This window comes from Nicotiana tabacum, chromosome 23, assembly GCF_000715075.1.
Source record: "Nicotiana tabacum cultivar K326 chromosome 23, ASM71507v2, whole genome shotgun sequence".
Lineage (NCBI taxonomy): Eukaryota > Viridiplantae > Streptophyta > Magnoliopsida > Solanales > Solanaceae > Nicotiana > Nicotiana tabacum.
In genome coordinates, this window is record NC_134102.1 from 107,221,104 (window position 1) to 107,234,759 (window position 13,656).

The following is a 13,656-nucleotide window of genomic DNA, read 5'->3' on the forward strand; positions in this document are numbered from 1 at the left end:
ATTAGCTTTTTTTTCTCCGAATAAATTACGGCATCTGACACAACCAATAGAGGAAGGCATTGTTCCAAAATCTTAAGATGATGATTATTGTATGCTTTCTTGACAAAATAGATAGATACTTTAAGGAAGGCTCTCTTAGTGTGTGTGTGTGTGTGTGTGTGTGTGTGTGTGTGTGTGTGTGTGTGTGTGTGTGTGTGTGTGTGTGTGTGTGTGTGTGTGTGTGTGTGTGTGTGTGTGTGTGTGTGTGTGTGTGTGTGTGTGTGTATACATATTAAGAGAAATGACCAACAAAAGCGCCTGTAGCTCAGTGGATAGAGCGTCTGTTTCCTAAGCAGAAAGTCGTAGGTTCGACCCCTACCTGGCGCGTTTCCATTTTTTTACTTTGTTTATTTCACTGGATTACTTCACCAACTCCAACAGATGTATTTTCTTCCGCATATTCCACCTTCACTTCCTTTTCATGAATATAGGCTGTAAAATCATTCTCCCTCTTTTCAAGCTTGATTGCAATTTGTATGATCTACCAACTATCCATCTTCTTCTCATTTATCTTTCTTCTAGTATCAAAATCTCCCCTACTTTTCATCCAACCATTAATTCTATATAAATCCCAGAAAAATGCAATACCTTCCAATTCCAAGCCATATTAGCAAGTGGTATCTAAACACATCCCCAAAAAAGATGTCCATAGTTGCAGAAGCACCTGGTTACATCCAAGTTTTCTCCGATGGCTCAGTTAAGCGATTCGAGCCTGAAATTGCCACTGCATCAATTGAACCATGCAATGGATACAAGTCCAAAGATGTGATCATTGACCCTTTAAAGCCAATATCTGGTAGAATATACCTCCCTGATTTTCCTGAATCAGGAGTTATTAACCAGCAGCTTCCTGTTTTACTCTATTTCCATGGTGGTGGATTTTGCATTGGCTCAACTACATGGCTTGGTTACCATCTTTTTCTTGGAGATTTAAGTGTTGCTTCCAAATCTATCATCCTTTCAGTAGACTACCGCCTTGCACCGGAAAATAAGCTTCCTACAGCTTATGAAGATTGTTATTCTGCATTGGAATGGCTGATCAAGAACTTAGAATATGAACCATGGCTGAAAAGGGCTGATCTTTCTCAGGTTTTTCTTTCGGGGGACAGTGCTGGAGGCAATATAGTTCATCAGGTTGCTATCCGGGCGACTAGAAATGAAGATTTTCGTGGTAGACTTAAGGGGTTGCTGCCAATTCATCCCTATTTTGGGAGTGAAAAGAGGACAGAATTAGAGATGGCTAATGGATCAGCCGGGAAAGTGGAGATGAACGACATGTTTTGGGGGCTGAGCTTGCCCCAAGGATCAAACCGTGATTATTTTGGATGTAATTTTGAGAATGCTGAAATGTCTGCCGCTGAGTTTTCTCAGTTTCCAGAAGTGATAGTTTTCGTTGCTGGCTCGGACTTTTTGAAAGAAAGGGGAGTAAAGTATGCTGAATTCTTGAAAAAGAATGGTGTGAAAAGAGTGGAGTTGGTTGAAGCTGAGGGACAGGTTCATGTTTATCATGTGTTTTATCCTGAATCAGAGGCAACCCGTTTGCTTCAGAAACAAATGAGCGATTTCATACATAGTTTTTAGAATTCCATATGGTCTTGATAGTCATTTGAAGCAGTTTGAAGATGCTTTAGTACAATATTTTCGCTCAATTTCTCTTCTTTCTTTTTCTTTATGCAAATAACTACTTGTGGTGATCTTTAGACATTGACAAATTAGTTAAATTTTCATCTTTTCACCTGTTTTATGGGACTCAATACAATGATACTATCAAGTAGTTGTTGTTTTTGATGTTGTATCAGTACTGGCTCTTCTAGTTAAATTTACTTCCAACTGGCTCTGCGCATTAGGAGACAATTACCATCATGCAAAAATTTCTGATCTTTGTTTGTTTCCTCATGTCTTATTTTTTCGTTGCAGTTTAAGAATGTTGAACACAATTTGGTAAAGCAGATTGATCCTTAAATTTAACTTTAATCTTCTGAAGCCAATTTTCGATTAAGAACATAAGGTTAATGGACGGAAAATGTATTCCAGCAGCTTATTATAGAGCAGAGGAATGGAGTTATATCAGTGGGGAAAAACCAGATTCACTGTGTTCTGACTCCAGAAATTATAATGGATAAGAGCAGTTTTACAAAGTCTTGGAAGCATTATTAACTTATGTTCTTATAAAAAAAAACAGTACAAGACAGGCCAAAGAATATGGTTTTCCATCTGCAATGGGAAACACTTCAAGAATTAATAATTTCTCATTTTAGCCTATAAGTACCTTGTTACTCCTTAAGCTTTTTCCATCCAAGAAAACCTCTCCATCCTAGCTATTTACAACATCTTTGAGTTTTCTACTAGAAGCTGATCATGGGCATCACCACTTTCACCGACGAGCACACTTCACCAGTCTCCCCATCAAGGATCTTCTAGGCTTCCATTGTTGATTCCCATAACTTAATTCCAAAGCTGCTGCCACAGGCTATTAAAAGCATCGAATTTGCGCAAGGTGCTGGCGGTGTTGGAAGCATAAAGCAAATAAGAAGGTAGCAACTTTCTGTCTATAAATTATTGTATTGATGAGCTTAACGAGAAGACATTAATGTACAAATACACATTGATCAAAGGTGAAGCCTTGATAGACAAGCTTGAAAAGATAACTTAATGAGCAATCGGCGGATGGTGGTTCTATCTCTAAAGTGACTAGTCAATACCACACTGAAGGTGATTTCAAGCTGAATGAAGAGGAAATCAAAGCAGGCAAGGAGAGGGTATTGGCTATGTACAAAGCTGTGGAAGCCTGTCTTCTTCAGAATCCTGATCATGCCTATACTTAATCAGACATCCTGTTTTCCTTCTTTCCAACTACTCAAGTCTGTCTTCTGCACAACTCTAAATCTACACGTCTGCGCCAAAGTTTATTAGGTAATCAATTAGTTCTTTTAAATTGGTATAGCAACTGCAACTAACTACTTTAATTCTCTCACTACTACTTTCTCCATCTATTATTTCATTATTAGCACACTTATCTTATTTATTCAGGTACCAGCATTTTTCTCAAACAATGCAAGAAAGGTGCTTACCAACATGATGGTTGTTAGAAAATCACTGCTTGCCAAAATGTAAATAATATACATGTCAATCATGGTATTCATGGATGTTAAAAAAGTATCATTTATTAACCACACAACATTCACAAACAAATGTTATGTTCCTAAATGTATGTTCATAATATGAAGTTGCGGATATGCAATATTGTCTTTACCTGGCTTGATATTATGTGGAGGCATAATATCTTACTCCATTTCTTGTCAAAACATAAGCAATCTTAATTAATCAAATCACACATTCAAGCGCATGACAGAAACAACTATTTCAACTTTGATGCAACAAACCAATAAGAATAACTTTGCACGCCTAATGATAAGCGTCAACCAAACAAACACCATTATCAGTCAACTTCAATGTCAGCAGTGAGATCGTTGATTATTGTTGTGATAGGCATAGTACGGCCAGGCCTGGACATTTCCCTGTTGTGAATCTCAATTAATTCCCTCACAAGCTGATTGTCCTGCTCAGACAAATTAGTAGTAACAAAGTTTGAATTTTGTCTATAGGGCGTCAGATTTTGAGCCGCAGCAAAGAGAATGGGAAATCTACTCTTCTCTAGCTTTGTCTGTGCAGTTAATTCTTCCTCCAGTGTAGTGGAAAAACTGTGGATAATCTGACTCATTAACAGCCCTATTAGTATCGCAAAGATTGACGGCCTCTTGTCGAACTCTTGGGTCTCTTAGTATGGGAGATCCTGTCATGATTAATGTCTCATACATGACTTTGTAAACATACATTTCGGACCAAGCTAAGAATCCAAACAGATATCCGCGTAGCGAACTCAACGAATCAAAACCCCTTGACGCTGGAATCACAAAGTTAATGGATGCCTCTTTAAGAGGCACAGAAGCACCTAACATTGATCGAATAGCCTCTGCCTTTGTTAAAGAGTAACTCGCTACCTGAATACACCCCAATTTTAGCACTCATTACCTTAATCCTTTTGGTCATGAAGTTGTCATAGTTAACTTGGCTGACATTTTTGAAGAGTAACAGTATGGTGATTCCAATAGAACCAAGATCTGATTATGGTAAAAACTACGGTCAACATGATAGTCAATCATGTACTGAATTCATAAAGTTGAACAAAAAGGAGTAAGACGCGTCCCACATCGATAAGAAAGAGTAAAACCAAACATTCTAACAATATAAAAAGGGAAGCATTGACATTGTAGAAATCACGCAGCCACGCAGTGAGCACAAAGCGAACTATTCTTTCGCCTTTTACTAAAGAATACCGTGTGTGAGCTGCATTTAGTGGCATATGCCTATTTTTGGAGGGTGTTCTCTTTATTGAGTTCCCCTAACAATTCAAGTACTAAAACTCGTTTTCTACTTAGGTTAAATAAATATGAGGCTTTGTGGTATATCTTTTTGTAAATCCTACGTTTCAGTTAAATATTACTGGTTGCAGAATCTTGCAGAAAGTAGGGGCTAGTGTTTAACCGTGAAACCGGCAACATTGTAGTAGATAACTGTTTTAAGGACCTCTGAAATCCTCTGTTATTTTTAAATTGGAAACTAAACAGGTACTCCTAACTTGCTCTGTTATATTATAGTTCCAATGCTCCTTAAAATTGTTCTTCTTAATAAGTGAAACTGTGGAATATGAATATATGTGCTTGCTCTCTTATATTATAGTTCCAGTGATCTTTGAAATTGTTCTCCTTAACAAGTAAAACTGTTGGAATATGTATAATGTGCTATCTTTATATTTCATAAATCATAATAGCAGTGTTTATAATTTTGTGTCAATTTAAGTAGTTATCAAACAATTATTGACTTTTACGGCCGTGACCATGGTAAAGACCTGAAACCTGGAGATTATAGTCAATTTAAGTAGCTATCAAACGATTATAGTCAATGATTTCATATACCGCATGGTAATCAGTGAATATGAGGCTTTGTGGTAATTCTTTTTGTAAATCTTATGTTTCAGTTAAAAGTTGTAGTATAAAGTTTGTTTTATTCTCTCTTTGTGAGGATATCATGTTTTTTTTTACACCAAATCTGAGAACAGAGAAGTAATTATTTCTTTTTTATAGGAAGGATGACATTCCAGATTCCACTTGGAACAATATTGTTTTTTCAAGAGTTATGATATCAATAGGAAAAAATTGAAGCATCAAATATATGTTTTGGTTGACTGTTGGACGATGAACTAAACATAATTTAATACTCAATAGTTACATAGATACAGCAAAAGTGCCTATTTTAACATAGTATAATCAAAAGCTTAAAGAAGATACACACAACTAACTTGTTGCATTGGGATCAAAAGCAAAATTAATATGGGACAACGATAGATACTCTGCTTATTGCAAACAGCAGTATAGTTGCTGTTTCTGCCCTTTTTCGATATGCCATATCTGTATTTCCATGCAACTACTTTTATTCCATCTACTCAAAGATTGATATCTCATGGGTTTATGGCTGTTAACCCCTATGATAACTCCTTGTGATTGCCAACTGCTTCACATTTAGTCTAAATCGAAAACAACCATAGTTTTAAGTAAAAATATTTATTTCATTAAGAATATAAGTAGAGAAAGCTTAAATGGGTGATCTCCCTCATCGGCTGGCACAAAGAAAACTGAGGATCAGAGAGGTGTATAAAACCATAGAGAGGAGCATCAAGGAAACTTACTTACCTGGACGGGGTCAATGGGCGATCAACAAGCCCCATGGCCTAGGTTGGTGACCTCCATTGCACTTTGGAGGGGTGCCCGCTTAAGGTCGACCCAAGTGGTCGAGCCTACGTCATAATTTGTGGCAGCGGGGCCTGCGTTCGCGCGGCCCCTACCCAACTCTTAACCAAAAATATTGTGTAGCTTATGCACATTTTGTCAAAAGCGAATGGTGGTGTTGGAAGCATCAGGCAAATCAATCTTGCTGAAGGTTGTCAGCGGGGGCCTGAAGGTTTTTGTTTGAGTAGTTAGTTCTAATGGAACTAACAATTAAAAATGAATATTTTTTCGTGCAGGTATCAACTCTAAGTCTATAAAGAATCGGATTGATGAGCTTAACGAAAAGACATTCAAATACAAATGCACATTGATTGAAGGTGAAGCCTTGATAGACAAGCTTGAAAAGATAAATTATAAGGTCAAGTTTGAGAAATCAGTGAATGGTGTATCTATATCAAAGGTGACTAGGCAATACTACACTGAAGGTGATTTCAAGTTAAATGAAGAAGAGATCAAAGAAGGCAAGTGTGACGACCCGATATGTCGTTTTGAGTACTAGCCCATATTTTCATGTTCCGAGACCTCTATTAGCTCCATTTTAATGTTTTTTGATTTGCGTGCGCAGTTCGTGACTTTTTCCTAAAAAACTTTTATGTGAAGATTTGAAGAAAACAAAATTTTTGGCTCTAAAAACAACTTGAGTTGACTACGGTCAACATTTTGTGTAAACGAACCCAGATTGGTATTTTGACGATCCCGGTAGGTTCGTATCGTGATTTTGTACTTGGACGTATGCCCGAAATTGAATTCGAAAGTCTCTAACTTGATTTGACTTGTTTTGTCGAAAGCTAGTAATTTGATGGTTTGGAAATTTCTTAGGTTTGACCGTATGTTGACTTTATGGCTACCAGGTTCGGATTTTGGTTCCGGGGCTTGATATAGGTCCATTTTGCTATTTGAAGCTTGTGTGAAAATTTTGGTGCAAATCGGAGTTGGTTTGATAGGATTCGGATGCTCGGTTGTGATTTTAGAAGTTCTTGAGTTTTCTTTCAAATTTCATGCATTTTGATATCCGATTCATAATTCTAGGTGTTATTTTGGTATTTTGATCGCGAAAGTTAATTCACATGATGTTATTACACTTGTGTGCGTGGTTGGTTTGGAGCTCGAGGGGCTCGGGGTGAGTTTCGGACACATTTAAAATGAGTTTGGATAGTGTGAGGATTGCTGGTGTGTTTCAGTTCTGGTGCTGGGCTGCAGGTCTCGCAATTGCAAAGATCTGTTCATAAATGCGAGCTACGCTTTTGTAAAGTTGAGCTCGCAATTGCGATAGGGGACTGGGCAGGGTAGTCTTCGCATTTGCGAAGAAATGTTCGCAATTGCGGACATCCCAGATTCACATTTACGATTGCTTGGTCGCATTTGCGATTGAGCCCTGGCTTAGACAAGTTCGCAAATGTGAACCTTTGATCGCATTTGCGGTGGGAAGGGCGATCACAATTTGCGATGATTTTCTCGCGATTTGAGACTATAGCATGCTGGTGATAGAGTTCGCAATTGCGACCTTTGTCTCGCAATTGCAAACAAGAGTTCGCAATTGCAACGTCTGCAGCTCGGTAAAAGAGGAAAAATTAGGACTTAGCTCATTTTACACAATTTCTCAACCTTACTCTAGAGGCGATTTTCCAAGAGATTTTTCTTCCTAAATTCATTGGTAAGGAACTTTAATTCATTTCTTTTCAATTCCTCATTACTTTTCATGAGATTTCAACATCAAAGTTAGGATTTTCGTGGTAGAAATTAGGGATTTAGGTAGAAACTTTTAGAAAATTGAGATTTAGACCTCAAATTGTGGTCGGATTTCGAAACTAATTACATAACCAGGATTGGGGGTGAATGGGTAATGAGGTTTTGGTCCGAATCTCGAATTTTGACCAAGCGAGTCCAGGGTTGACTTTCTCCAAAATTATTAAAGATTGCATCTTTTTCACCCGTGGGTAGTTTCTAAAGCATATTTTGAATTATTTGAACTATATTCGGCTAGATTTGATTGGTTTGGAGGCTAATTCCAAAGGAAAAGCCGCGCTTGTATCCTTGATTTGGTTGTAGAGCGAGGTAAGTATCGTGGTTAACCTTAACTTGAGGGATTATGACTTATTGGCATATTTTCTACGTGTATTACTTGTGGGGATGACATATATGTGAGGTGAAGAGTATATATGCATTATTATTGGGTTAAAACATGCGAGTGAAAATTGATTCTTTGTTCCAAGTTATTTCATTGACTATGCTTTCCATACTTAGGTTAGATTATTAATCCTTTAATTAGTCGCCTAATATTTATTATTTTATTTTGAAGAGGTTGGTGATTTTCGCAAGTTGAATTGGTTAACATGGCTCTTTAATTGAAGTGAAATTGCTTTCCGCCTTGCATTGTTAATTTGTATTTGTATTGTTGCTTGGTGAGGAAGAGTGAAAAGTATGAAGGGTATTGCCGTGCCTTATTTGCATTCATTATCATTTATTGAGAGGTTGTGAGGATTAACGCATGAAGGGTGATGTTGTGCCAGAGAGTAAAACCACGAAGGGTGATGTCGTACTATTTTATTTATATATTACATGGTGAGGACGATAGTATAAGCACGAAGGTGATGTCGTGCCATCTTTATTTCATTGCCTTATTTGATTTCCGGAATGGTGATTTACTTGGTTATATTGTTGCTTATTTCGGAAGATATTATTTGGTGTTTTCGTACTTGCCGTTTTTATGATATTTCCCCTTTTGCATGTCCCCTCCCAGTTAATATTTTATTGTTCCACTTGTTACTTTGTTGTTTATATATATATATTTGTATAATATTTTTACGTAGGTGTCTTGTCATAGCCTCGTCACTACTTTGTACGAGGTTAGACTCGACACTTACGGAGTACATTAGGTTGGTTGTACTAATACTATACTTCTGTACTTCTTGTGCAGATACTGGTATTGGTCCCATCGGCATCTAGTGGGTTTCTACTCGAATCCAGTGATATTTAGAGACTTGAGGTATGGTTGCACGGCGTCCGCAATTATCTAGTTTCAAACAGTGTGCTTTGCTTCAGACCATATATGTAGTATTCTAGTTGCTCATGCATTTGTGACGTCGGATTCTGGGAGATGTTTAGGTATCATCATATGTATTTTATTATCCGTTTCAGACTATTTCAGTTTATTTTGTTTTATTATTAATATTTTATTTTGAATTGTTAAAATCGGTTAAATAATTTAGTTAACGTTGGCTTGCCTAACAAGTAAAATATTAGGCGCCATCACGGTCCCGAGAGTGAGATTTCGGGTCATGACAATTTGGTATCAGAGAACTAGGTTGCTTAGGTATCACGAGTCATGAGCAAGCTTAGTTGAGTCTGCAGGATCAGTATGGAGACGTCTGTACTTATCTTCTAGAGGATATGGAGCTTTAGGAAAATGTCACTTCTTTCTTTCCCTATTGTGTAATTTTATTCTATCATTAATGTTCGAATCATTTCATTCTTGTTCTCTCACAGATGGTGAGAACACGCATAACATCTACAGCCGTACAGGAACCAGAGCCCTCTGTTGCAGCCACTACTAGGGGTAGAGGCTGGGGCGAGGTTGATAATTGAGGCCGAGGCAGAGCTCAGCTTAGAGCTCGAGTAGCAGCACCTGCAGTGGAGCCTCAACTTGATCACTAGGAGGAGTTTCTATATCAGGTTGTACCCGTTGGACCAGCTCAGGTCCCGGAGGGATTCATAGCCACTCCAGTGCTTCAGGACACTCTAGTCCGTTTGGTGGGACTTATGGAGAAGTGGCCCAGACCGGTACATTCCCAGTGGCACCAACTGTCTCTCACACTGGGGGAGGAGCACAGACTCCCGCTACTCACACTCCGGAGCAGATGGCTCCCATATATCAGACTCTAGATGTTCTTCCATTTGAGGTAGTTCAGCCTATTGTTCATGCACATAGCAAGGAGAGGCCTGCGATGTCTTCTAAGGGATTGATGAGGTTGGATAAGTTCACAAAGATCTTCCCTATTCACTTCAGTGGTGCATCTTATGAGGATCTACATGATTATTTGGACCGTTGTTATGAGGTGTTGCACAACATAGGTATTGGTAGGATTATGAGCGGGGTAAGTTAGCAGGTTCACCACCTCTCACTTGGGATCAGTTTCCGCAGCTTTTTCTGGAGAAGTTTAATCCTTTCACTCTAAGAGAGGAGTACCGTAGGCAGTTTGAGCGCCTTCAGTAGGGTAGCATGAGTGTTACCCAGTATGAGACCCGATTTATTGACCTAGCTCGCCATACAATTATCTTACTACATAATGAGAGGGAGAGAGTGTGGAGATTCATTGATGGACTTAGTTTCAATATTAGGCTACTGATGGCCAAAAAGACCGGAGATAATATTTTTTTCCAGAGGGCCGTAGAGATTGCTAAACGGATCGAGATGGTTCGTGGCCATGATAAGGGGAAGTATCTGAGAAGAGACCTCGTTATTTTGGTGGTTTCAGTGGTGCCTCGTCTAGAGGCAGGGGTTCATTTGATAGAGGCTATCCTCCCAGGCCGATTCACTCATAGCTTCAGGCATCCCTTGGTACTTCGGGTAGTCGTGGTTCTTATGGGTCTCATCCTGACCAACTAGCTGACAGCACATCATCAGCTCCTATTAGTGCACCGCCGATCCAGAGTTATCAGGGTGGTTATCTTGGTCGACAGGGCCAATTCCAGGTTCGACAGTCACAACAGCCGAGGGTTTGCTATACTTGTGGAGATCCGAGGCACGTTATGAGATTTTGCCCTAGGTCACAGGGCGGCAAGCCACAACAGGGTTCTCGTGCCATGGTTCCAGAAGCAGTTACGCCACCGCCCGCTCAGCCAACTAGAGGTGGAGTCTAGCCAACTAGAGGCCATCCGAGAGGCGGAGGTCAGAGTGGTGGGCCCCAACCCCGCTTTCATGCATTTCCAGCTAGACTTGACGTAGAGTCATCTGACGTCGTCATCACAGGTGTTGTTCCAGTTTTCCATAGAGATTCTTCTGGTCTAAGAGTTATCCTTCTGTTAGAGTGTAGTGGAGTATTTAGCCGATCGAGGAAGCTACGTGGGAGTTCAAGTCCGATATGCGGAGTAGATACCCATACCTTTTCACCAGTCCAAGTACTTTTCTAAATCCGTTTGAGGATGAACGTTCTATTTAGATGTGGAGAATATGACAATCTTATAGGTTGTTTTGAGTACTAGCGCTTATTTACGTGTTCCAAGACCTCTATTAGCTCCATTTAATATTTTTCGATTTGCGTGTACAGTCCGTGTCTTTTTTCTGGAAATATTTTTATGTGAGAATTTTAAGAAAACATGATTTTTGGATCTAAAAATAACTTGAGTTGACTATGGCCAATATTTTATGTAAACGATCCCAAATCATTATTTTGACGACCCTTGTGGGTCCGTATCCTAATTTTGGATTTAGGCATATGCCCGGAATTGAATTCGAAAGTCCCTAACTTGATTTATGTTTTATCGAAAGCTAGTAATTTGAAGGTTTGAAAATTTCTTAGGTTTGACCGTAGATTGACTTTATGGCTACCAGGTCCAAATTTTGGTTTCGGGACTTAATATAGGTCCATTTTTCTATTGGAAACTTGTCTATAAAATTTGGTGCAAATTAGAGTTGGTTTGATAGGATTCAAACGCTCGGTTGTGATTTTAGAAGTGCTTGAGTTTTCTTTGAAATTTCATGCATTTTGATGTCCGATTCGAAATTTTAGGTGTTATTTTGGTGTTTTGATCGAGTGAGTTCGTATGATGTTATTACACTTGTGTACATGGTTGGTTTGGAGCTCGAGGGGCTCGGGTGAGTTTCTCATGCATTTCGGATTGAGTTTGGATAGTGAGAGAAGTGCTGGTGTGTTTCAATTCTGGTGCTGGGTTGTAGGACTCGCAATTGCAAGAACCTGTTCGCAAATGCGAACTCCGCTTTTGCGAAGTTGAGCTCGCAATTGCGATGGGGAACTGTCTAAGGTAGTCTTCGCATTCACGAAAAAATATTCGCAATTGCGGACATCCCAGATTCGCATTTGCGATGGCTCGGTCGCATTTGCGACTGAGCCCTAGGTTTAGATAGGTTTGCAAATGCGAAACGTTGATCGCATTTGCGATGATTTTGTCGCAATCGCGACTATAGCAGGTTGGTGACAGAGTTCGCAATTGCGTCCTTTGTCTCGCATTTGCGATACTCACAATTACGACGTTTATAGTTGGGTAAATGAGGGGAAATTCGGGACTTAGCTCATTTTACACCACTTCTCAACCTTAAACACTTTAGAGACGATCTTCAAATAGATTTTTATTCATATATTCATTGTTAAGCAACTTTAATTCATTTTTTTTCAATTCTCCGTTACTTTTCATGAGATTTCAACATCAAATTTAGGATTTTCAAAGTAGAAATTAGGGATTTAGATAGAAATTGGGAATTTTGAGAAAACTCAGATTTAGACCTCAAATTGAGGTTGGATTTTGAAACTAATTACATAAACAATCACGGGGGTGAATGGGTAATAGGGTTTTGGTCTGAATCTCGGGTTTTAACGAAGCGGGCCGAGGTTGACTTTTTTCAAAATCATTAAAGATTGTATCTTTTTCACCCGTGGGTAGTTTCTAAAGCCTATTCTGAATTATATTTGTTTAGATTTGATTGATTTGGAGACTAATTCCAAAGGAAAACCCGTGATTGTGCCTTGATTTGATTGCGGAGCGAGGTAAGTGTCGTGGTTAACCTTGACTTGATGGATTAGGACTTGTTGGCCTATTTGCTACGTGTATTATATGTGGGGATGACGTATATGTGAGGTGATGAGTACATATGCGTTATTATTGGGTTAAAGAATGCAGGTAGAAATTATTTTTTTGATCTAAGTTATTTCATTGACTATGCTTTCCATGCTTAGGTTAGATTATTAATCCTTTAATTAGTCGCCTAGTATTTATTGTTTTATTTTGAAGAGGTTGGTAATTTTCGCAAGTTGAATTAGTTACCATGGCTCTTTAATTGAAGTGAAATTGCTTTCCGCCTTACATTGTTAATTTGTATTTGTATTGTTGCTTGGTGAAGTCGAGTGAAAAAGCACTAAGGGTGTTGTCGTGCCTTATTTGCATTCATTATCATATATTGAGAGGTTGTGAAAATTAAAGCACGGAGGGTGATATCGTACCATTTTATTTATGATATTACATGGTGAGGACTAGAGTATAAGCACGAAGGTGATGTCGTGCCATCTTTATTTTATTGCCTTATTTGATTTTCGGAATGGTGATTTACTTGGTTATATTGTTGCTTATTTCGGAAGATATTATTTGGTGTTTTCGTACTTGCGATTTTTATGACATTTCCCCTTTCGCATGTCCCCTCCCAGTTAATATTTTATTGTTCCACTTGTTATTTTGTTGTTTTCTATATATATTTGTACAATATTTTTACATAGGTGTCTTGACATAGTCTCGTCACTGCTTTATCGAGGTTAGACTCGACACTTACGGAGTATATTGGTACACTTGTACTCATATTATACTTCCGCACTTCTTGTGCAGATACTGGTATTGGTCCCAGCGGCGTCTAGTAAGGTTCTGCTTGGATCCAGCGACATTCAGAGACTTAAGGTATAGTTGCACGGCGTTCGCAGTCCTGAAGTCCCCTTCTTTATCTATTCTACTGTTTATCTAGTTTCAAACAGTGTACTTTGCTTCAGATCATATATATAATATTCTAGTTGCTCATGCACTTGTGACTTCAGATTTTGGAAGATGTTTA

General features: G+C 38.7%; 1 protein-coding gene and 3 non-coding genes across 4 annotated transcripts; all 4 read left to right on the forward strand.

The window, feature by feature from the left end:
* Positions 1-293: 293 nt before the first annotated feature.
* Positions 294-366, forward strand: TRNAR-CCU (transfer RNA arginine (anticodon CCU)). Its single transcript has one exon. It is a non-coding gene; the product is annotated as a tRNA-Arg (tRNA).
* Positions 326-1,769, forward strand: LOC107761606 (putative carboxylesterase 17). Its single transcript, XM_016579847.2, has one exon. It carries the CDS (start codon positions 619-621, stop codon positions 1,618-1,620), a length of 1,002 nt encoding a protein of 333 aa, XP_016435333.1. The 5' UTR covers positions 326-618; the 3' UTR covers positions 1,621-1,769.
* A 2,553-nt stretch (positions 1,770-4,322) lies between these two features.
* On the forward strand, positions 4,323-4,440 carry LOC142177695 (U5 spliceosomal RNA). Its single transcript, XR_012706262.1, has one exon. It is a non-coding gene; the product is annotated as a U5 spliceosomal RNA (small nuclear RNA).
* Positions 4,441-5,781: 1,341 nt separating this feature from the next.
* On the forward strand, positions 5,782-5,941 carry LOC142177864 (U1 spliceosomal RNA). The gene has a single exon (XR_012706409.1). It is a non-coding gene; the product is annotated as a U1 spliceosomal RNA (small nuclear RNA).
* Positions 5,942-13,656: the final 7,715 nt, after the last annotated feature.

Excerpts from the sequence above, each read along its gene's own strand:
- LOC107761606 (XM_016579847.2), top strand. The coding sequence starts at position 619 with ATGCAATACCTTCCAATTCCAAGCCATATTAGCAAGTGGTATCTAAAC.